A 25,418-nucleotide genomic window follows, 5' to 3' on the forward strand; every position below is an offset into this window, starting at 1 on the left:
TATGTCAACTTATCCTTTTCCTTCTGGAGAAAGGGTATAAAGGAAATGTATTTTATCCATGTTTCTGAAAGAGTGGAGATTCCTTGATAGAGGCTCCACAAATCTACTTTTGTCTATGCATCATAAGTAGTGTCCATAAAACTGTATTTACTTAGTCCAATGTCTAGGAATACTTTTGATCCAACTTTTGATGGAAAGTGGACCCAGACTAAGCTAATCAGACCCTTGTTTTAGAGCAGGGGCTGTTAACCTTTTTGTTTTCATGGAACCCTTTGGCAGTGTGGTAAGGCCTATAAATCCTCTCTCAGAATAATGTTTTTAAAAACTGAAGGAAATGCTAAATTTCAGTTTGAGGTTAGTGGAAATAAAAATGTTAAACTTTTCCTATCCAAGTTCAAGAATGCCCTGAAATCTTTTCACAGCAAAGGTCAGGGAGGATGCGTAGCCTCAGGCTAAGATCTTCTATTTTCAAGGTTTAGCTCTGAAGTTCTCCCTATCTTTACTCTCAAAGGATGACATCTAGGAAAGAAGACAGTGCCTTCTCAATATCACTTGCATCAGCTAACTTCTATGACAATGGTTCATAGGCTCAAGCTAAATCCCTACATTGGAGGAGGCAACTGATAAAAAACATGCTTCAGCTGTTGTTAATTGCAAGGCCTTTCCTCCTCATCTTCTTAGTCTTTTCTTCTTGACAAATGATTCTGGGGACATGAATGCATGGCAAGTTTTGCTTTCCCTGCATGCACATATATTTGTTTGTTTCTTTTTTGGCTGTTACACCTGGAAGCCTTAAAGCATTTTAGACATCCTAGTTTATTGATGTTGACTGTCTCCCAAAATCTCACCATGAAGAGCACAATATAAATGTAACTAATATAAGATGAATCATCTTGAAAAGGGTAATGTGTGATTGGCAAAGGAAAATAAGGCATTAGTCTTTATGGTGCCTTGAAGGTGAATCAAAGGGTATGAGGCTGTTAGTGTTTCTCCACTGTGTGTGGACAGTGTCCTTCCACATGCTCTGATGCTAATAAGCAACACCAGTTTATAGTTAGAGTGAAGAAGGACATTTCACTGGTCTACCATGTTTTAGGAACATTAAAATCCCCTTGCTCTGATTCTCTGCTCACCAAGCAAGCTCGTTGCCTATAATTTGTTCTTTCTGAGTAGACCTACCCTTTCTTGAGAGAATGAGTGAGTAAATTGTTACAGAGCAAGAAAAATAGTTCAAAATGACATTTTGTGGGAACTGAGTTTATCTTTTATTCTGTGGAGAAGACATCCTGGGAAAAGACTTTAATTGCCATCCTGGGGGAATCGAAAGTCTATGGTCTGGAATAGTCAGCAGTTGCAGCTTATGGTTAGAGGTGACAGTAACTATTACTTTTCTCACAGGCAATAATTGCTGAAATGTGGGGTTTGAGGGAAAGGTGAGAGGGGGTAAAGGAGAGAGGAAAGGAAGGGAGAGAGAGAGAGAGAGAGAGAAGTGGGACACAAAAGCTTATGGGAAAAGAGATTTCTCTTGTTTCTGACTTGGTCCTCAGAGTTATTTAGTTAATAAGAAGACCATCCGTTCATATTAATTTACGAAAAAAATATCAGTGCATGTACCTTGATTTCCTCACAAACCCAGGAAGAGAATTAATAAAGATGTGGGCAAGTAGCAGTTAGAGATTGCTGAGGGTTTGTGTGATTGTCAGCTTGTGCTTGCTCGTCCCATTACTGTCCACATAGCTACAAGTTACATAGATAAAATTAAAGTGAAGGAGGACATTTCTTTGGCCAGCCACTCCTTAGGAACATCAAAATCCTTTTGTTTTTATGCAATGCTCACTAAGCAAACTCTTCTACATTTTTGTCTCCTGACTGAAGCTCTTCACCAGGAAGCCATATTATGTGGAAATAACTAGTCCTTTTGGTCTTGATCCTAACATCAGGGTCGTCCTGTGATGATGATGAGACACTGAAACCGTGAATGTCACTAAGATAATTGCTACTTCTGTGGCCCAAATTGAACAGTCTGAATCAATAGTATAGCAAAAATTGCCAGCAGGGCAACTAATTGTATTATATCTGGTACCAATTTACCATCTTGGAGTTATCTGGATGATTTAGAAAGATCATCCTGGTCATTTGGATTGAAAATGGAAGGCCAAATGAGCAAGGACTCCCATGAAAATATGAAAAAATGATTCAAATTGGATGAGAAATTAGGTTATTGAAACAGAGAATAAAAGTATTACAGGTGAAGAATTGACAACTTTTGAGTAAGGAAACAAAGATGTCCAATTACACATCAATCCAATTGAAAATATGGTAGTATGGCAGTACTGGCTGAAGAGCAGCTTAAAGGGAAAGACAATTGTTTTTGTCCTTAAGGTTATGAATATATATATATATATATATTTCCAATTACCAAGCAGAAGAGAAAATGTTGGATTCATCAATCCTCTATTTAAAATTTAGTCAGATGTGCAAAGGTTGCCTTTTCTGGCTTGCTCTGTCACTGACTTAAAATCCAGTAATTTAATCTCATCAGATGGAAGCAGAATGAAATAGCTGTTAAAATGTTTCATGTGACAATGGAAAAGAATCCATCCGGTTTGAATCTATACCTGAAGGGTAAAGGTACGTTAGAAGGGATCACACAGGCTAGAACATATGTTTGAAAAGGACAGAAAAGGAAAAATGCCAAAGAATTAAGGAAACCTAACTAAATTTGGCAGATTTTTTAGAGTTGAGCTCCATGGTTGAGAGGGATGTTGCATCCAATTATCATCTTCTTGGCTATTAGATAAGGTATTCTCATTACATGCTGAGAGTTAACCTCTTGATACATTACTCCTAATAAGTAGGTTTATGACAGCATACTAAATCTTCTCCTTTGGTTTCAGTGCATAATGCCTAAAAAGCAAACAAACAGTCTCTTTTTTTTCCTCTGGCACATGTATTAAGGAATTACATCCCAAGAAGGGCATTCTATAGAAGAAACTTTGTTCAAAAATTCCCCTAGGGATTGTGATACCAATGGGCAAATCCACAGTCTGCTAAAATAATGAATCGGCAATAGGAAAAATCCCACCAGGAGAAAATGTTTTATTTATCAACAGGTCTGTTTGTGTATTCTTTCCTGAGTAACAGAGTGGTTTCTGAAGCAGGCTAGGGCTGAGAGATGAGTCCCAGTGACAGTAACACTACCAGGCTTTGGGAGGAGAAGATTGAAGGATCTTTTAAAAAAATGAGCATATTGCCTTGCTTATGTTTACCACAGGCTAATTCTTTTTAAATTGCAACTGATGGATATTTAGAAAGATAGACCCGCTTCACTGTATTCCCCAATCTCAATTTAGAAAAAATTGCTATTATTTAAAATGAGCAAAAAAGCAAAAGTCTACATACCATTGCGCCAGGATCTCCTTTTGGACCCTGTAGGGAAAGCATTGAAATAGATATTTAAGTGATTAGCAAAAATAGAGAGAACCATAGCACCCTCTCTCAGTTTGCATTGGCTCATCTTCTGGTGTATGTCCTATATTAATTATAATATTTATAATATAATATATTGTATACTATATTATATATGGTATAATAATTATATTAATGACTAAAAAGTCATGCGAATTCTGTATGTGCCCAGAGCAACTCTTCCACCTCAAAAATCAATACCTGAAGAGTAACACATAAAAAATTGAGTTGTCTGGTGGCGTGAGTGTTTGGAGCAATATCCCAGGCTCCGATGATTATTATCTGTGTCACCATGGACAAGTTACAACCATTCTGGGTCTCTGTCCTCTCATCTTCAAACTAAGGGAATTGGGTTTGATGACCTGTGATAGTCCTTTCAACTCTTAATCTATGATCCCATATTTTAGTTTCAGAGAGTATTACAGTAAGACAAAATTCTAATTATTTGTTTTTAATGTAGAGAAACATTTTAGCAACCACAACCCAAGTCTTTTAATTATCTTCCTTGTGTTGTGAAAATTTCTATGCAATTCAATGTGAAGGCTGTTACTGACTAAAGAGAATCTTTTCATGATCACTGTTTGGCTAACATAAGGTTACTTAAAAGAAATAAGTACTCACTGAAGGACCAGGGGGCCCAGGATAAGTAGCAACACTTCCACCTCCCTAAATTGATAAGGGAAAAAAGTGCCAATTAATATTTATATAACACTGGAAAATTATTTTAAGTGATAAAAAAGTAACTACCTGGAGTTTATATAAACTGCTCATTCCGTTCCCTTCGCTGAGTGGCATACCCTGAAAGATAAGAAAAGAAATCATTAAGCGTATGTAGTAATTCTCATTTCCATTCCCTCATGTTAATGATCCTGTAGAATTGATGATTTATACTGGATTTTAGAAATGTGTGCTACTAACTCCAAGAATGGCACATACTCAACTACAAAGATAAGTTAATTCTATAGATGGTAGAGTTTATAGTGACAAAAATTCAGTTTTTGTTTTTAGCTTCCCCAGGGGGGAAAACAGAAACAAAAACCCCTGTGAAAGAAAAAGGTATAAGCATTTGTGTCACACCTGTAACATGAAGGCACTTTTAGGGTAGGTTGAAACAAATGATAAAGCCTAGCAGATAAGAAACTTATGGATACAAAGGAAAATAGTACCTATTCATTCAAATTCAGTTGTTGAATTACCAGTTTATGCTGTTTGTAGACTGCTGACCTCTGTAGCGTATACCACAGGCTAACATACAAGAGAATGAATAAAAATGGGAATGCAAGAAAATCTGGTTACTGAAAAACATTTTTCCCTATAGTTTCTTCATAAGACATAGATGATTAAGGAGTAGGTGTGTTAATGTCATAGTGTGAATTTATCTATAAAAATGCATCCCTAGGAAAAATGGGGAACAATGTTGTAGGCGCAAAGTTTACATGTAACTTGTAAAGTTCAAAATCAGTAATTCTAGAATCTTTAAGACAGGAAATTTTCACTAATGGAAACCCCAATCTTCACCTGTTTTCTTCAGTTGTTTCAATAGTATCTGACTCTTCATGACCCTGTTTGGGGTTTTCTTGGCAAAGATACTGGGGTGGTTTGCCATTTCCTTCAGTTCATTTTACAAATGAACCCTCACTGCTGCAAAGCTATCCTTTGATTCCTCCCTAATTGGTTCACTATCCCACTTGGCACAGTGGCTTTTTCTAAAACTTTTCATCCCTTCTCAAACCTCTCATGGCTCCTAATCTGTTTACTTTCTCAGCTGAGAATCTTCCCTTATTTTTCAGTGAAAAAGCATTGAGCCTCTTTGCTCAGAGCTCTATCTTCTCCCTCCTCCTCATCTCATATCACATCACTCAGATACCTTCCACTACTATCTCTTTATTCACCCCTGAATCACATAAGGAGGTTGTTCTTCTCCTTGCAAAAGCAAATCCGTCCACATGAAGTGAACCCATTCCATCCTATCTTCTCCAGCAGATTGCTCCCTCTATCATCCCCACTCTTTCACTAATATATCTCTGTCTACTGGCTGCTTTCCTACTGACTACAAACATGCCCATGTATCCCTCAACCTCAAAAAACCCTCACTTGATACATCAATCCCCACTAATTATTATCTTCATGTCTCCTCCTATTTGTCAGTCAGTCAATAAGCATTATTAAGTACCTACTGTGTGCCAGGCACTGTGCTAAGTACTAGGGATAGATACAAAGAAAGACAAAAGATAATCCCTGTTTTTGAGAAACTCACAATCTGACAGGGGAGACAAGCAGCAAACAAATATGCACAAACAAGCTATCAACAGGATAAACCTTAAAAAATAACATAGGGAAGGCACTAAAATTAGGAGGGATTGGAAAAGGTTTTCTATAGAAGGTGGTATTTCACCTGGGACTTGAAGGAAGTCAGGAGGAAGAGATGAGGAGGGAGAGCCTTCTAGGCATGAGGAACAGCCAAAGAAAATGCCCAGAGCTAAAACATATTGTCCCATTCATGAAAAAGCAAGAAGGCCAGTGCCACTGGATTGAAGAGTTTGTGTTGGGGTGGAGGGTGTAGGAAGACTAGAAAGGTAGGAGGGTTAAGTTATAAAGGACTTTAAATACAAAACAGAGGATTTTATATTTGAACCTGTAGATGATGAGAGCCATTGGAGTTTATTGAGTATGGAGGTGATATGGTTAGACTTGCACTTTATCACTTTGATGGCTAGAGAATTGACTAGAGTAGAGAGAGAGTTGTGACAGTTAGACCCACTAGCAGGCTACTGCAGTTGATCAGGTATGAGGTAATAAGTTCCTACACTAGCATGATGGCCATATAAGAGAAAATAAAGGAATGTATTCAAGAGAAGAAGAAGGTAAAACCTGCAGTTCTTTGCAAAAGTCAGGATATGGGAAGGTGAGAGGTAGTAAGGAGTCGAAGATGATACCTAGATTGTGAACCTGGGGGTTTAGGGGGATGGTGGAGCCCTTGAAAGTAATAGGGAAGTTTGGAAGGGGAGAGTGTTTAGGGAGAAAGAAAATGAATTCAGTTTTGGACATGATGAGTTTAAGATGTTGACTGGATATAGTTCAAGATGTCTGAAAGACAATTGGAGATGTGAGAGTGGAAGTCAGCAGAGAGGTGAGGGGTGGATAAGCAAGTTTGAAAATCATTAGTATAAAGAATAATAGAATAATAGAATCTTTAGGACCTGATGAGATCTTCTAAGCAAAGTAGTATAGAGAGAGAATAGAAGAGGGTATAGGACAGTGTTCTGTGGAACCTATAGTTAGTGAGCCTGACCTGGAAGAGTATTCAGCAAAGGAGACTAGGGAGCAGTCAGATAGGTAGGAGGATAATGGGAGAGCGGTGTCCTAAAACCTAGAGAGAAGAGAATGCCAAAGAGAAGAAGGTGGTCCATATTGTCAAAGGCTGCAGAGAGTTCAAGAGGAATAAAGATTGAGAAAAAAATTGGATTTGGAAATTGAAAGATTATTGGTAAATTTGGAGAGAAAAGTAACAGGGGAATGAAGAGACCAGAAGCTGGATTGTAGAGAGTTAAAAGAGAGTGAGAGGAGAGGAAGTAGAGAGACCTTTTCATCTGGGACAAAAGCAATTGAGGGAAGGGCAGCTACATAGAAGACTATGTAAATGTAGATGAGAAAATAGCTGACTTAACCATTGCTCTTGCAAGGGTTGGGATGGACAAAGTAAGCTTCAACAAAAATTGAGCCATGAGAACCTTGGTTGGAAAGACGGAATAGCTAGGCTAATTGTCATCAGAATGGTGATTGCCTTCAGTAGGACTCCTCATGAGGAGGAAGTATCATCTATATTAGCACTCTGAAACAAAATACTGCTTTGCCCATACTGGTTCTGGCTTCAAGAATTACAAGAGCTCTTGTTCCCCAATAAGTGAAAAAAGTGAATGTTGGTTTCTTAAGGAAGATATTTAAGCAGCATAATATTTAAACATTCTGCTTTTAGCCCAGGCCAGGCTGTTGCCATAAATGGCTTTGGGAGGAGGGAGGAATCTTTAGCCCTATAGGACTACAGAACTCTGCTATACATTGAACATGGCTTCCGATGAGAAAAGAATTCAATGGAGAGATCTCAAGAACTAGGAGAGACTTTAGAGATGATTTAGTTAAATCTAATCATTTTAATTGATACTGATTGGAGAGGATACAAAAAATTATTCCTCTCTCCTCCATATCTGGAAAGTCACATGTCTTTCATTATCATCAATAAAATAAAAATTATTATAAAATTTATTACACAAAGACAATTTCATGTACTATGCATTGTATCCCCAAAATCCTTGAGGGCAGTGACTATATTTTACCTAAACTCTGTATCTCAACATTGCCTAGCATAATACTCTAAATGTGACAGTTACTTAGTAAACGCTTGTTGATTTGATTTTAATTTGTTGATTATCCTTGACTTCTAGGAGCTTAGACTCTAAGAAAGAACTGATGTGTGCACGCAAGTATGGAAATGAATAATCACATAATTATACCAACGCAGAATGAGCTATAAAATATTTATAAAGGGCAAAGTTAAATGTATTTTGTATGTAGAACACATAGGGGAGAATCAGGTCTTTCCAAGGCTAAATGGGTATATGGTATATTTATGGTGTGTGTGTATGTGTGTATATATATATTTATATATATATATTTATATATATATGATTATATATGATAATTTGAGTTAGCTTTGTGTTACATCTAAACATAGATTAGATGATTAGTTATTATTGTTTAAAATGTGAATCTCAAAGTTTTCATCCATGGGGGAAAAAAACTTACAGGAGGTCCAGGTGGTCCAGGTTTTCCCGGCGATCCCTCATTGCCCTGAAAATGTTATAAGAATTATATGTCACAGTTGGAAAATATTTGGTTTAGCTATTCTTTTCTGTATGTCACCGAGTATCTATAAGCCATAAATCTGAATGTCAAAAAAACTATCCATTGAAAAAATATATTGGTACATCATTTTGCTTCTACCTGCCCAATCATTCACTCTGATTCTCTCCCTCCTAATCCCCTTAATACAACCCAAGAATAAGTCTAACCTCTTTATTTTACAAATGAGGAAACTGAGGCGCAGGGAAGTTAAAAGAATATAAATTCCCTAAGATTAACAATTGTTCGATATACCATATTTGTATCTCTAGCACCTAGCACAGTGCCTGGCACACGGTAGGGACTTAAGGAATGTTTGTTGATTAATTGTCCAAAGTTACAGTGGTAATATTGGAGGCAGAATCTGTTTCTTATGCACAGCAAAGGGCAGTATCGCTTCTCATATTCTTCTTCTATCATTTCTATTGATAGGAATTATGACAGAAATAGTGAGATAGCCACCCCAGGTAGTCATACACCTGGGTCCAAGTGACAGCTACCCAAAACACCCTTACACATTTGATGAACATGCTGAGGCCTTTACACAAAGACAAAGGGGGCTGGGGCACTTTGTCTACCTTGATCACACCGTATCCACTTTAGTTTCTGTGTGCCAAGGGCAACGTTGACGTAAAATTGCCTGCAAAACCATAATGAACCGCTTTCTTCATTTGGCAGTATGGCATAGTAGATAGAAGACCTGAGTTCAAATTTTGTCTCCGATAGATACTAGGGGTGTGACCCTGGACAAGTCACTTAACTCTGAGAGAGCCAGAGTCTAAGACTGTAGGTTGCTGAGCAGGCACTGACTGGACTGTTAAAGGGAATTTTCTCACTAGGAGTTTCTCTAATGAAATCACAGGCACAATCTAAAAAAGAAAAAAAAAGATGTGTCCTACTGAATATAAGTAATAACTACAGAACACTACCTTGGGGAGATTTCCTTTACAGTAAAATTGTCTGGGATGTATTATTCTTTTCTAAAGAATCAGGATGAAAAATGTATGAGAGAAGAAATTCAGGATTCAACTTGAAAAAATATATTTCACAGTATTTTATTTTTTTAAAATACAATTCAAAAATTTCCTTTTCTCCAAGGAAGAGTGATTTTAGAAACTTTATTTTCAAAGTATTTTAGATTTCTAGGCTTTCTCAGAACAATAATTTTGTATCTAAAGCAAACAACAGCAGAGTCCCTGCATGGATTTGCATGTAGCGTTACATCTGGGTCAGCTACTCTAACCATTTTATTTTACACATGAGGAAACTGAGGCCCATGAAAGGTAGGAGAATAGAGATTCCCTAAGATTGAGGATTGTTCCATTTGCTGTATCTGAATTTCTAGCATCAAGCACAGTGCCTGGCATACAGTAGGCACTTAATAAATGTTTGTTGATTAATTTTCCAAAGTCACCCTGGTAGTATGAGAGGCAGAATCTGAAGCCACCTTCTCTAACTCAAGAGCCAAGGTTCTTTACACCGCACCAAGGAATAAGAAGGGAAAATTACACACTTCATATTCATATAATTCAAGTATCTTGATGGCCCATAGATGTTAGTTCATTTTCTGAGTTTGGGTCAAATCGGTGTGACAACCAGCTTTTCCTATAAAAAGCATCATGCCGTCTTTTATATTCACATAAAGCACAACACAGAGTCTTTCAAAACTTCTCATTTGGAATACCAAATCTTTGCATTTGCCTAAACACATTACATCCAGGCAGTGGATGGTGACTGGTGGCAAAGTGTTCTTCAGGGAATTATGCCAAAGTGTCCATGAGTCAATTAACAAGGAAAAATATATGACCACTAAAAGACACTTTCTGCCATGATATCTACAATTAAAACTCATTTTTCTTCTTGGTTTGGGCCCCAAAGCTCATCTGAGTATGGAATTCCCATTAACTTCAAAGGCAATGGAATGTCTGAATGGATCCCATAGAGGATGGAGAAGAATGAAAAAAGGGGGCCCCTGTGACATTACCAGAGCAAATCTTCTAAAACTCTATAGAATAAGCACATTGTTTCCTTTAAATTTATGTTAGCATTTCTCTGTTACTTGCTACCATTATGCCCCATTTCTTTTCAGTGATGCTGTTGGATAATTAAAAAAAAAGAATGAACTTTCACTGGGATAGTGTAATGTCATGCTATCCTCTCCCCCTACTCCCTCCAATTCCCCTAGCATTAGTAGTGAAGCTTACTCAGCTTAGCCTATAGGCTCTGCTCTGCCTTACATCGGCCTTAGGGAAATAAATATTAGGAGTTTTAGTTTTTCACCAACTTCAGGACTGAGTCAGTCTTACTTCCAGTCCTATTTTGATTTCGGGACCCCTTATTATTTATCTTTGTCTAATACCTTAGTTTTCCAGTATCTTCTTGTTTTGTATTATTTTTGCTGTTTAATTGTTTTTCAGCCTTGTCTGACTCTGTCACCACATTTGGGGTTTTCCTGGCGAAGATACTGCAGTGGTTTGCCATTTCCTTCTCCAACTCATTGTACAGATGAAGAAACTGAGGCAAACAGGGTTGTGTCTTGCCCAGGGCCACACAGCTAGTAAATGTTTGAGGCCAGATTTGAACTCAAGAAGATGAGTCTTCCTGACTTCAGGCCTGGCACTTTATCTACTGTGCCACCACTTAGATGCCCTAGCTTGTATCCTTGTTTCCCAGCAACTAAGTTCGTTGCCCTATACCCTAGTCCCTCAATTTGTGGATTTCAAGCCTGGTGCACTGCTCTGCTCAAGGACTGGATTCTCTTTCTTTGAACCAAAGGGTGACTTCATTTGGGTCCCTTCTATCTGCTTCTCTATGTCCCTGTCAATTGCTTGGATCACCTCTGATTAATGCTCCTGTTCCTGCTTGAACAGAAAGACTTCGTGTCTCTTGGACTCAGTTTGGACTTCTTGTTTAATGTGCTTAGATCCTGCCTGTTCTCTTCCTTGTGGATGGATCTCCTGTGTCTAGACCACTCAGTGTGGGGGGGTCTATCCTTGGGCTCCTATCCCTGTGGGATTGCTTCTGTTGGCTTTGCTCCCATGTTCAGACCCTCACACCCTCAACTTTATTCAGCCCTCTGGATCTCTCTTGAGATCCCACTTCAACCTCCTCTGGTCTATCTTATCCTACCAGTTACCTGAGTCTTGGTTGTAACAATTTCACACACACACACACACACACACACACACACACACGCACACACAAACATATACACATACACACATATACATACTATAGATATATATCTGTGTGTATGTATATGTGTGTGTATGTATATTTTTTTTTCAGGGGGTTTACCTTTTCACCTTTTGTTCCAGGAGGACCAGGATGTCCAGTTCTTCCCAACGAACCCTGTAACACACCAGGTTAGTTTATAAGGAAAACAATAAAATGATACCAAAGTTTGACTGCTACCCATTTTGAAGGTCATTTGGTCCTAATTAAATCAGTCCTAAAAGTTTACATTTCTTCTGGCCGATAGAACAGCTGCATGCGGCTGATAAGCCTTCAAATGGTAAAAATGTGTATTTCGTGGCTGCTTTCTTCACCTTGGCCAACTACATGTAGTGACCTTAATTGGAACCTTTTGATACAGCTAAGAATTTACACTTGCTGTTTAAATGGTAATTTACATAACATTACCCATTATGTCTTCCTAAATGGGCTGTAATTTTTGAGAGCCATCAACTTTTTAAATACTTCAAGAAACTGGAGAATTAATGATTTCGCTACTGGGTTATGTGATCTGCATCATATCAACAGAAAAGAAAAACTAACTTTCGTCTTTTTTGGGAGTATAAAAGCCACATTTCCCATAATTCCTTTAGCAGCCTGTCTCTGCACTTTTAATGTTAAGACACAATTTTCAGTTAGGCTTATAACTGAAGTGCTGCTGTTTGCTAATTAAAAATAAAGAATGAATGTTCACTGGGATAGTGTAATGTTATGCTACCCCCTCCCCCCTACTCCTTCCAATTCCCATAGCATTAGTAACTAGGCTTATTCAAGCTTAGCCTATAGGCTCGGATCTGCCTTAGGTTGGCCTTAGGGAAACAGATATCAGGAGTTTTAGTTCTTCGCTAGCTCAGGACTGAATCAATCTTACTTCTGGTCCTATTTTGACTTCAGGACCCCTTATGATTTATCTTTATCTAATACTGTAGTTTCCCAGTACGAAGTTGAGTGAAGTAACTGAAAATTGTGTCTTATAGTTGTGTGAAGGCTGGGTCTATGATGACTGTGTGGAAAACATAAGTGACTTAGAAATGTCAGCTGTAGCCAGTATACACAACCCTGAGAGCATCAGGGAACCCAGAAGCATAATTATAAGTCCATGTTGCTTATAGCATATTCCTAATTAACTGCCCAATAACAACGAACATTTATTTATCACTTCATGTACGAAGAACACTGTGATAGGCAGTGGGACAGGCACAGAATTTAGATAAAATATTGTCTTTCATCTTCTGGAGCCTACAGTTTAGTAGGTGGATAAGACACTTATAAAGCTAACAGTAACACAATATTGCAAGCTAAGAGAGTTATAAAAAAATGTGAGGTCTGATTGGAGAATATATTAGCAACCCAGGAGATGAGGTAGAGATAGAGGAAAGCTTCATGAAGGGAGCAGCATTTGAGTTGGACTTTAAAGTATGAGTATGAATTAAATGCGTATGAAATAAAACATGAGTGAGAATTGAACAGGTGAAAAGGGAAAGGGAGATATTCTAGGCATACGGAAAAATGAGAGGTGGGAGAGGGCAGAGTGGGTTGGAGAGCAAAGAAAAGTCTAGTTTGGCTGAAGCAAAGAGTGAATGAAGAGGAATAATATGATTTAAGCGTGGAAAGGAGGAAGGGTGGTTTCAGATTCTCTAAGGCCTTAAGATCCAAAATAGTTTGAAGCTTATTTGATAGTCAATAGGGGTCCACTGAAGATTTTTGAGCTAAGGAATGAAATGATCACGTCTATGCACAAGAAAAATAATTCCCATAGAACTACCGGACTGTGCTCAGGTTGTATAGACCTGGAGCAAAGTTTCTAGGGTCTACTGAGATTGTGCTGACACAGAAAAAAAAAATTCTCATTTAATGTCTTAAGAATAAAAAGGAAAAATTCTCTTCCCAGCTAGCCTAATCCAATTACTAGTTTACCTTCAAAATGCAGTAACTTTGCTGTTGATGAACAGGGATAATGCCTGGATTAAAGACTTTCTGCATTATGGTGAGAGAAAAGTGGTACCCATCGCTATGGATATTGCATAGGGAACACTAAGTCTCAGGAGAGAGCTGAAGCTATGGATTGTGGGAATTCAATTCAAGAGGCCTTGATGGAACACCTGTCCTGTGGTCAGCACCAAGTCAAGTTGTTGTTTTTTTTTTTAACATGTAAAATCAGTTCAGTCACGTTGCAGCAGTGATCGTTAAAGACCCAGTGGAGAATTGAACACTGAAACTGAATGAGTAGAAATTGGTCAGATAATCATTAATCTCTTACCCACTATTTGCCCATGTGCTGGGCACTGTGGGGGCCACAAAAGATGCACAAAGTACAGTCCCTGTCCCCAAAAGTGATGTCTAGAGTCAAGATTAACTTACACTATAGAAAAACTTATACAACTGAGAGTTAAACTGGGATCAGAGATTAGTAGTACAATGGTCCGGAGAAGATCAAATAATCAATGGGAAAGACTTCATGAAAAATGAAGGACATGAGCTGAGCCTGGAAGGACAGGTATGGGGAGAGGAAAAGACACTCCCAAAGCAACTTGCCTTGGGGGCTGAGAAAGACTTCCAAGAGAGACAACTATCACTCTCAGGTTGGGTGTTGACTACTGAGGCACTCCTGGCTTGGCTTCTAAGAATCCTTTTCCCGATTAGGACTTGAACAGTGCTCTGCACACATCAGGTACTTAACAAGAGTTTGTTGAACTGATAAGTTGAATATGTTGTTGAATTATGGACAAAATTCTTATTCTAATGGAGAGTCTCTAATGCTCAGAAGGGTGGAAAATAATGCTGACTGAAAACTAGTATGGGGAACTTCCTTCATAGCCCCATACTATATACATGTCTATATGCTTTAGGAAAAAGCTCATGAAACAAAACATAGTAACACCAAACACTTACAGCAGGTCCGATAGGTCCTGGGGCTCCTGGAGTGCCTGGACTTCCTTGAAGACCCTGAAATGGACATAATTTTAACACAAAATAATTGTACATCTACAAAAACACCATACCCACTGTATCTGCTATAAAGGTCTTACTATCTATGGTGGTTAGGGAAAAATTATTCTAGATAATCAAGTCACAGAAATATGGAATCTTAGGATTGGAAGGTACCTCAGAGGTCATCTAACCTCAATCTGAAGTAAATCGCATCTGGTATTGTGTAAGGAACAGCAGACTTAGAATAAAAAGATCTTAGTTGCTAAGTCACTTAACTTCCTTGAGCCCCAGTTTCCTCATCTGTGAAATGGATCTAATTGGGTCTAATGCTTCTTTGAGCTCTAAATCTATGACCCCGTAAATGATACAACTTGTGTTTGAAGACTTCCAGTTATGAGAGGCTCACTACTTCATGAGGCTACTCCCTACTTCATTCTGTTTAACCAAAAACTGAACACCAGCCTTAGCTTACCCAAATAAAAAAAATTGTACGCATGGAAGGAAATATACCTAACAATAAAGTTATAGCTACCATAATCTGATTTTTCTTTGATCATTCACAAAGACCTTTAGGATTTTTTAGGACCAGAGGGTTGTAGAAACCCAGAATTCTAGACCTGAAATGGACTTTAAATATTACCTAGTTCTCTGTATTGTTGGATTCAGTAAGGGAATCCCCTCATTGCCAACATAATCCCCTCATTATGTGAATTCATGGAATTGCTAGTAAAAAGTGTTTTCTGATTGAACAAATGTCTTATAAAATGATTTCTTGTACTTCAGTTATGGTTCTGATTTTCAAATCTAACACAGGAGTGTCAACTCATAGACTGGAACAAAAGCTGTTTTTAGTAATGTTATTAATCAGCTGGTAGTTTCTTTTTAAGATGACAATTTCCTCATTAGAAACAGCTTTTCAACATTTAAAAATATTAGATTGGTCTACTGGTTTTTGTTTTTCATAAGAATTTCATCCCATAAGCAAATCTGAATTTGGTTCATTGAATCATAGATCTGTACAAGATGTTCCTAAAGTCTGGACACTTAGGCAAATATGCATATTTTCAAGAAATGAAATGAATGAAATTTTCAACAACATTTTATTTAATTGGAATATCAACAAATAATATCTTCAGTATGATTTCCATCATTTGTGATGCAAAGGTTGATGCACTTTGCAAGATTCATGTGAACCTGATGCAATAACTCCACATTGCCGTCAATTTTAGAGCATTCACTCTTTATGTGTTCAATCAAATGTGCTGCATCTGTGATTTTCATTGAGTACACCTTCTCCTTTAGCATACCCCAGAAAAAGAAGTCAAGGGGGCTAAGGTCTGTTAATATTCCAATTAAATAAAATGTTGTTGAAAATTTCATCCATTCCATTTCTTGAAAATATGCATTTTTGCCTATGTGTCCAGACTTTAGGGACACCCTGTAGATGGAAGAGACCTATGAGATCATTTGGTCTAATTCTTTCATTTTACGGATGAGGAAACTGAAATGTATAGTGACTTGACTAAGGTCACATAGGTTTGATGGCACTGCTTAAGAATTAATAACAAAATGCTTTTATTTCAAATTTTTTTTTGCAAGGCTTAAGATAATGGACAATATTTTTATTTAGGGGCAGCTAGGGGGTGCAGTGGATAAAATGCTGGGTCTGGAGTCAGGAAGACTTCTCTTCCTGAGTTCAAATCAAGCCTTAGACACTTAGCTATGTGACCCTGGGCAAGTAACTTAACACTGTTTGCCTCAGTTTCCTCATTTGTAAAAGGAGCTAGAGAAGGACATGGCAAACCACTCCGGTGTCTTTGCCAAGAAAACCCCAAGAGGGATCACTAAGAGTTGAACACAACTGAAAAATGACATATTACAATAACATTTTAATTTAACTTATCTCTACCTGACTTTCATCAACTATAAAATGAGGGATAATGATATTTGCCTTAACTACTTCATAGGGCTTTTGTAAAGTTTACATGAGCATGTATGTGAATGCGTTTTGCTAATTGTCCAACAATATACAAAGACAAAAATAGGTGAATACAATAACTAGAAATTCCTGTAATTAATTTTTTCTATTGATTGTTTTTCATAATACATGATGTCATTGTAAAGGCACATAACCTCTCCAGGCTTCAGTTCTACCATCTGTAACATGAGAGGCTTGGATGAGATATCTCTAAGGTCCCTCCAAACTTTAAATATTTGGATATAATAATACTGAGGGAAAGATCTAGAGAGGGATGGAGGGAAAGGGAAGGGGGGAGAGGGGGAGGGAGAGAGAGAGAGAGAAAGAGAGAGAGAGAAACTGAGGCACAGGCTAGGAAACTTCACTAATTTATTCAAGATCACAGAGTTGTGTGGTTATAGGAATGATTCAAAGTCCAGCTGGTGCTTTTTTGGGATACAACGTATCCCAAAAGTCTTAGTGCAGTTGAAAACTTTAATAGCTTAAAACTGCATGAAGAATTTTGGGACACCCTGTATATCCCACTGTGTAACAATGCATCTCACCTAAGAACACGATTTTTGGCATCTTTTTAATCCCTTATCAGTCTCCCTAACAATAATGTAAAAGAAACAGTTTCCTTTGGAAAGATGCTATTTATGGATTGGGCAGCGCCAATATCATAGAGGACTCCTTTAGAAATCCTCATATTCCTACAAAGTTTTGTGTGTGCGTATTCTATTTCACACATAATTCTTTCTTGACCATTGTATCAGTCTGGAGCTGCTGAATGAGTCCTGAGATTTTCTAATTTATAAGCTTGGGGCTCATTAACCTTTGATGACCACATTAAACTTTAAAATAAACTGCAGCCCATAAATAAAAAAATACATTCTCAGCAGTCTTTCTCTGAACAAGCTGAAATGTTGTAGCATAGATAGAAATTACTGTGGATTCATAAAGGGCAATAAGATAATTTTAGGAGACAAGCTGGTCATTGAGGAAGACAAATACATTGTAGGTAGTAGGGCACTCCATTTAGCACAGAGTACCAAGCATAAGTAGAAATTAAAATTTACTATATGTCCATCCAGGGATCATCGGAGCTATGGCCCTTCATTGCTAGGATATTTTGAGCTCATAAGTCTTGCCTCAGTAATTGTCTAGTGAATATTTATTTCCCATTGTAATAATTCATGGCTGACAGTAGCTCCCCATATCTTAATTATCCATATTATCCTGAAAACATGCTTAGTAAGCCTTGAGCACCAAGTGAGAGTCCATTGTGTTGAGAGAGGTGTGTCTGCCCTCTACCAGCTTCTAATAAGTTGTTCCCTTGGTATTTGCAATAAATTTTGTAGAAATGTAAATCATGAACATTGGACAAATGAAGTCACTTTGCCATAAGCGATGGATGTGTAACTTCTCTCTAAAAGTATCCTGTCAGAGGAAGGAGAGGCAATGGGAAATGGAAGACTTGAAAATATAAAAGTACTTTGTAACTGAATGAAGGTTTTTTTTTTCAGCTAGGAGGAGAATGGTGTTCACATTAGATAAGTCTTATTTGACTAACACGTTGGTGGTGGGGGTGGGGCAGTTGAGAAGGATGTTTTGGATTCCTGATTTCACCACTAGCAGGAGCTACCATTGGAAAAACTCCCTCACCAGTACATGTTAGGGATTCAGATATCTAAATATTTGCCTGGAGCAAGGCACAGGGAGATTAAGTGTTTTGCTCATGTGTGGCCACAAGACTAAGTATCTTGTAAGTATCAGAAGTAGGGCTAGAACCCAGAGAATTCCTGTCTCAAAGGCTAGCTCTTAAACTACAGTGCCACGTTGCTATAATGATAGAGTAGATGAGCTATATTATTTTTCTAAAAAATTCAATTTTAGAAATTGTAATTTCTAATCATGGCTGAATTAATAGATTGGTTCTGTTTGATTTATAATGTCCACAATTGGGAAACTGGTAACTTGAAACCACTACAATCCCTTAATTCGTTAATAGCTTTGTGTAAAATCTTGTATGAGGGTTATATTGTGTCCTGTGTTATAGACTCCTTATGCAGTATATTAGAACCAGTAGCTATTTCTAGTGGAGCAGCATGCAATAGCTTTTTAGTCCACAAAGAGAGCAAAGTACCCTACAGAATCAATAAAAATTAACTTTTAATGAATTTACCTTGAAGCCTCTTTAAAAAACCAAATTCCAATTATTTCCTGGCCTTTCTCTTATTACCTTTTCAATTGCTTCCAAAATCTACCTCTTGAATCTAGGCAGTTAAAAGCTGTTGGACCATTTAAAATCCGTTACTGTTATTGCACTTTGGTGCAGTCTTCTAGAGAATTTAGGAAAGCACAAACTTGTTTACCCCTGTTATTTTAGTGCTTTATTTATGGGCGAAAATAATAATAAAAAATCCTTGCCCTTGGATGTGAATTTGGAAAAATATCCTTCCAAAATAGCATCAGTACAAATGAAAAAATTAATGCATGATAATGATAATACCTAGTAATGTGAAGAAAGTATAGACAACTATGGCAGCATAAGTGATAGGTAGATTCACCTGTAAAAACCAATCTATTTCATGGTATGCTGGCTTCCTACATTAGCATCAAGGTTAGCATATGCCAGATGGTTTACTTATTTTCATTAAGAATTATTAGTTTCAAAACCGCCTAAATAAACAACAATTTATCATCCTAATTGGTTTTTTTCAAGAGTTAATGTGAATTATACAGGGACAGAATTGTGTTCTGAGTATCACTGTGGCCCAGAGCAGAAATTCTGAGACATTATCTCAAAAGATATTTGACCTTCAATTGGTCATTTTACTCAGTGATTCAATTTTCTTCATGTCTGAAATGGAAAAGCTAGCAGTAAACATCTACACATCTTGTTATGTGAAAAATCAGGTAGTAAAAAAGGTTTTGAAACTCACAAAGACATATATAAATCTTTATCTTCTTATTACTTTGTAAGCAGTTTAACATGGGCTGCAAAACAACCTATGGGAGAGAAACTCCATATTCAGGAGTCATATATTGCTAGTGTTTCATCAGTCATAAAGAGACTTAATTATTAGGAATAACAGAAAAGATAATTAAAAGAAGAATCATTTTTACCTCATCACCCTTCTCACCAGGTAATCCAGAGTATCCGCGCTCCCCTTTGCTTCCCTATGAAGACACCATATTTAACAATCACTCTACTGTTTTCCAGCAAATACCAGAAGAATGTGGCTTTGAATGCTGACCAGACTTCAAAGGACAGCCAGACATCAGTCAAAAGGCTCAGCCTCTGTAACCATGCCAATGTAGCTGCCTTTCAAGTTACTGTCCCCATATATCAACCCATGTAGTTTCTACACCCCTCTACCTTTTTACCCTGAATTAAGGATTTGGACCAGGGGAAGAGAAAAGATAAAATAAAGATTCCCTTACCTTTGGTCCTTCTCTGCCAGGGATTCCTGGAGGGCCTCTTGGCCCAATATCACCCTGAAAGGAATAGAATAGTAATAATACGCATCAAGAGAATTGCCGTATCTATACTCCACAAAAAGCACATATTCAGGATGCATTCATTCAACAATATTTATTAAATATCTACTATGTATAATTCAATCCAAAATACATTTATTAATTGAATCCTATTTACAACATACTGTTTTAGGTGCCGGAGGATATGTGAAACAGTGTTTCCCTTCATAAGCTTGCAATCTAGTAAGATGAGATAACACAGTATAGAACTAAAAGTCATACTAATTAGACTATGGTAAAGGCAAAAGAGGAATACAAAGCGCTATGAGATCATTTCCATGCTTACCTTCCCTGCCGCATAATAATTTCTTCCAGGTTCCCCAGCTCCTCCTTCCTCTCCTTTGGCAATTTTTAACCCCGGGATACTAGGATGACAGCTGCCACAAACATTCTGTTAGGAATGGACAAAGGCCTAGTGACTTTAGTCATGCATAGCAAGCACATTTTGGTCAAATCCTTCAGAGTCTGGCTTCTATTTCAATTTACAAATGGAGACTAAAGATTGCTGCTGCCACAAACACTAGAATATATGAAAAAATGAAGCCTATGATGAAAGGTTTTGTCTTTTTAAAACTACTCAAAGTTATTTGGGAAAAAATGTGGCTTGAAAATAAATTTATTTACCAGGGGAGGAATTCATTTGAGAAATAATTGGTACTGTGACATTAGATTATTACATCAAATCCAAAAATGATAAAAATTTTGAGGAAATTCCCTTTCTTTTCTTTATTGATTCCTTTTCTAAGTACTAATTTGCCACGAGATTTTAGTTTCCACCTTTATCCGTTTTGAAAATCAGTTTATTTGCATTTCAATTGCTTTTAGATTTAGTTTAGTAGGACCTTATATTTTAATGCTTTGACTCACAACTCAAACATAAGGTCTATCACATAGCTAAAAAAATCTTTTCATAATCCGATCTCTTCCTGGCTTTCTAGTCTTCTTATACTTTAGTCTCATGTACTTTATGATCCAACAACCTTGGCCCATTTTCTGTTCCTTACACACAACATTCCATCACCCCATGCATTTGAATTGTCTTTCACTCATGCCTGGATATGCTCTACCTCCTCACCTCCACATACTGGAATACCTGCTTTCCTCAAAGACTCAGTTCAACTGCCACCTACTGAAGGAAGCCTTTTCTTGATTCCCTAGATTCTATTGCCTTCCCTTTCATGGTTACTCTGTTTTTGATTTGTATATGCCTTGCATATGCCCATATGTGTGTGTATATATATATATATACATATATACATATATATATATATATATATATATACCATTAGAATACGATCTCCTTGAGCAGAGAGGCTAGTTCACTTTTGTCTTTGTATCTCTTGCACTTAGCACAATTTATGTGGCTGAGGCTTTTAATAAATGCTTACTGACGCCCCCCCCCCATCTCTCTCTCTCTCTCTCTCTCTCTCTCTCTCTCTCTCTCTTTCTCTCTGTCTTTTTCTCTCTATCTCTGTCTCTCTGCCTCTCTCTCTTTCTCTCTGTCTCTATCCCTGTCTGTCTGTGTGTCTCTGTCTCTGTGTGTTTCTTTTCCCTCTCAGTCTGTCTTTGTCTCCCTCCCCTTATCCCCTTCTCCTTCCCTCTCCTCTCTGAAAAAAAAACCCACAACCCTGTGGGCTTCAATTGGCCATTAGCTTAACATGAATCAACAGTATGGCAGAGCTGCTAGAAAACTCTCATGCAATATCATGTATTAATGAGTACACATCAAAGGAGTCTAAGTCTGCCCTCTAAGAACAAGGCTAGTCAAGTTCAGAAAGGATGGATTATGATCTACTATTAAAGAGAGTACCCACATGGATGACATCAAAGATCTTTGAAATATCCAATTATTTAAGTGCATACTGCATGCAAGGCATGGTGCTGGGTGTTATATGAAACTCAAAGGTAATTAAGTCATGGTCTCTGCTACTACAGAGTTCACAATTCTTTCAGAATGATCTGAGGGTGGGGTAGAGGAATTTAGGATATGGAGAGAGAATACAGTCATACATATACAACACTACATAATAAATAGAGAGTAAGTAAAATGAATAATGGGTGCAGCTAAGTGGATAGAACACTGGGCTTAGAATCAGGAAGACTCACTTTCCTGAGTTCAAATCCAGCCTGAGACACTTATTAGCGGTGTGACCCTGGGCAAGTCACTTAACCCTGTTTGCTTCAGTTTTCTCATCTATAAAAGGAACTGGAGAAGGAAATGATAAACTACTTTGAAATAATAGAATGCAAAAGCCATAAGGAACCTAAGAAATAATCTAATCCCAAGCTCTAAATTTTCAAATGAGGAAACTAAGGCCTAGAGAGACTGTGTCCTAGGTCATACAGCTAGTCAGTGCCAAGGTCTATGTAAGAATTATGGTCTCCTTACTCCTGGGTATGTTATCATCCTGTGCCGTTCAAATTTTGCCTTCAGCTGCTTATTATTTTTCTATTTTTCTTAAAAAAATCCAAACTACCAAATTACTCCCCCAATAGATTTAGGCTTGGTATTCATAAATCATATTCATTTTTATCATTCTGTTCCTTTTTCTGATTAATTTGCTATTGTATTTGTCTTTGAGGTTCCCCAGGAGGTTTTCTTTTAGAATGATGTATTACTCTATCAGGTATTTGTTGCTAGAACCTTGACCATATTTTTGTAAATAGGAGCACAGCCCATACAGGCAGTGTGTGCCTCATGTTGGCGAAGTGCTCCTGAAACTTGGACACCTCAATGGCTCTGTGATTTCATCTTTAGAGCAACACCCTTTACCAACTCAGGCTGAAACCTTTCCATCTTATCTTGGCCTTCGGGACTCTTGTTCATATATTTTCATAAACCTCTTTTGGAGGATCCATCAGAAACATCCAAGGGCTTAATGGAACCTGTGATTCCAGTGGTATATAAACTCCTTCTACCAGTGCAGATTGGCACCTACTCTTCACTTTACTGTCTTAGAGGATTGCCTAGGGGCATTGAAAGGTTAAGTTAATTTAAGAGTTTAAGCACAGGGTCACCTGGCCAATTAACATTAGAGGCAGGACTTGAACCCAGATCTTCCTGACTCTGTGGTCCATTCTCTAGGTACCATGACATGCTGCTTCTCATTTCAGTATATAAGGATTCCAATACACAATTTTAGCTGTCTATTGTCTCTCATTCTCGCTACATGAACAACTCTTCTATTTTCCTCCTGCAAAGTGCTTTACGAGGTCATTTTTTGAAACTTGTTCTTATTTTAGCTAATGAAGCCCTGGAACCATGGCACTTCAGGATTCTCTTGTTCCTTCTAAGCACATTAGGACTTATGGTCTGTATCCACATGAGGCAAGAGCATTCAAACACAAAGTTAGCCTTCACCCCCAAGATTACTCTGTTCTTTAACTGGCTTAGTCCTACTGCTTCTCTGTAATCTTGTCCAACTTGAAATTTCTACATTAGATGAATGTACTTGGTGATATTTTTCAAACTCTTCTTTTAAAACTGTTTTGATGTTCTAATGACAGCTCTTGATTAATGAAGATTAAAAGCCCCTGATGTTTATTATTGTTGCTGTTTAGTCCTTTCAGTTGTGTCCGAATCTTCGTTGATCCAACTTGGGTGGCAAAGATACTGGAGTAGTTTTCTATTTCCATAGATATTACTATATATTCCATGTAGATAGTAATATATATATATATTATGCATAATATATATGGAATATATATTACTATCTCTACAGATGAGGAACTGAGGGTTAAGTAACTTGCCCAGAGTCACACAGCTAGTGTCTGAAGCTAGATTTGAACTCAGGAAGATAAGTCTTCCTGACTCCAGGCCCAGCACTCTATTGCCTGGACCACCTAGCTTCCCTCTGATGTTTATTACTCCAATAAAAATGCACATACAATATTAGGAAGAGAGCACTCCTCTCACTACTGGATCATTGGCGTGATGCTGTGGTTTTGTTAGCAACACATTCTTACATGGAGAGAGCTGCTATTTCTATGAATATTATTGTGAAACGCACAAGAGCTAGACATATAACTTCCACAAGGAAGGGAACTAGAAAAAAAGAGATTGCATTGCACCTGTGACATCAGTCCCCATGCTCTTTGCTCTCAACACATAGATATAACATAGATTATTATTATATTTAGTTTCTCTAACACACTTAATGTCCTGTTAAGAAGTATAGAGAAAATGTCAGAGTAAAAACTAAAACTTTGTGTTTAACTCTGAATTTGCAGATGGAGAAAATGATTGCCATCCAACTTAATAACAAGCTAGTTGTCATGCTTGGTAGTACTCTCTCCTCTTTTTGTTCAGTTCCTTGATATGTTATGTTGGTCCCTTAAGTTGTTTTGTGAAAACAAGCTGTGGTTAACCTTCCTTCTCTGACCTCTCTTACCACTGTGTTTTCTAACTCTGTAATATATTTCATGCATTTCTTCTAGTTATCTGTATTTGGGTTTTATTCCCTATGAGATTGTACTTACTCAGGACAGGTAAAGCAAATGGGATAATGGGTCCCAAAAGGGAACGAGGTATGTAACTTCCTATTAAGAGAACACTGCCGAGAGATTCCAATTAGGAAAAAGTTCCTCTAGAACAAGAAAATAATCTATTCAGGGTTGCTAATGTTACCATCTCTTTTCTATAGCTTACTTTAGGACAGGGTCTTTGGTACCTTCCCCAGGAGAAGGTCATGATAGAGGGCTTAACATAGGGCACAAAATACAATGAGCAACATTCATCCCTTAATTATTTTAAAAATATATGTCTTAGCTTTTAAATTTAACATTGTTGATGAGACTAAACAAGCTACATCTTATAAGAATGTCCTGGCTATTTCCTTAGAAATGAACAGAAACAGATAGTCTTGTGTAACAATGGATTACCTTCAACATAGCACCAATATCTCCCAAAAGAGGAAGTGCAATCTGTAATAAGAATGAAGAGATAACCAAATGCACTTAAAAATAAACAAACACTAGAATCCACCCCAAACTTATAAGTTTGCTATATCCTTGTCATCAGGATAAATGTCATTTTAAGGTCACATATCATTTAATTAATGCATTTTAAATGAGAGAGATCCAAGAATTTTATTGAGAAAGAATTATCCTCTTCTGAGAATATTTTACCTGGGATAATACCCAGAAATGCTCCCATTTATTAAAGCCTGGATTACAAAGAAACATTTGTTCACAAAGAGTTAAAAAAACTATTCCATTGAAAAGTAGCTGTGCAGGCTGTTTAGAAAATGAGAGAATTTTTGCATTAATTCTCTTTGCTTTTATTTCCCAATGAAGCCAAAATGAGGTCAAAGAGGGAGATATACATTGGCAGACTCTTATTTTATTTTTGTTTATACCTTAAAATGTCCTTTAGCATGGTGATTCT

The 25,418-nt window shown here is 37.4% G+C and overlaps 1 protein-coding gene across 1 annotated transcript in view; it reads right to left on the reverse strand.

Annotated features, from left to right (window-relative positions):
- The window catches only part of COL19A1 (collagen type XIX alpha 1 chain), a 398,183-nt gene that overhangs the window by 49,030 nt on the left and 323,735 nt on the right, over positions 1-25,418 (reverse strand). The window contains exons 31-40 of the mRNA XM_036768309.1: positions 24,914-24,955; positions 20,319-20,423; positions 19,937-19,990; positions 19,619-19,672; positions 14,494-14,547; positions 11,665-11,718; positions 8,272-8,316; positions 4,216-4,266; positions 4,090-4,134; positions 3,403-3,429 (exon numbers count right to left, since the gene is read on the reverse strand). Coding sequence (XP_036624204.1) covers positions 3,403-3,429; positions 4,090-4,134; positions 4,216-4,266; positions 8,272-8,316; positions 11,665-11,718; positions 14,494-14,547; positions 19,619-19,672; positions 19,937-19,990; positions 20,319-20,423; positions 24,914-24,955 — 531 coding nt within the window. The remainder of the gene's footprint in view (positions 1-3,402; positions 3,430-4,089; positions 4,135-4,215; positions 4,267-8,271; positions 8,317-11,664; positions 11,719-14,493; positions 14,548-19,618; positions 19,673-19,936; positions 19,991-20,318; positions 20,424-24,913; positions 24,956-25,418) is intronic.

The sequence above is a fragment of the Trichosurus vulpecula genome, chromosome 7 (assembly GCF_011100635.1).
Source record: "Trichosurus vulpecula isolate mTriVul1 chromosome 7, mTriVul1.pri, whole genome shotgun sequence".
NCBI lineage: Eukaryota > Metazoa > Chordata > Mammalia > Diprotodontia > Phalangeridae > Trichosurus > Trichosurus vulpecula.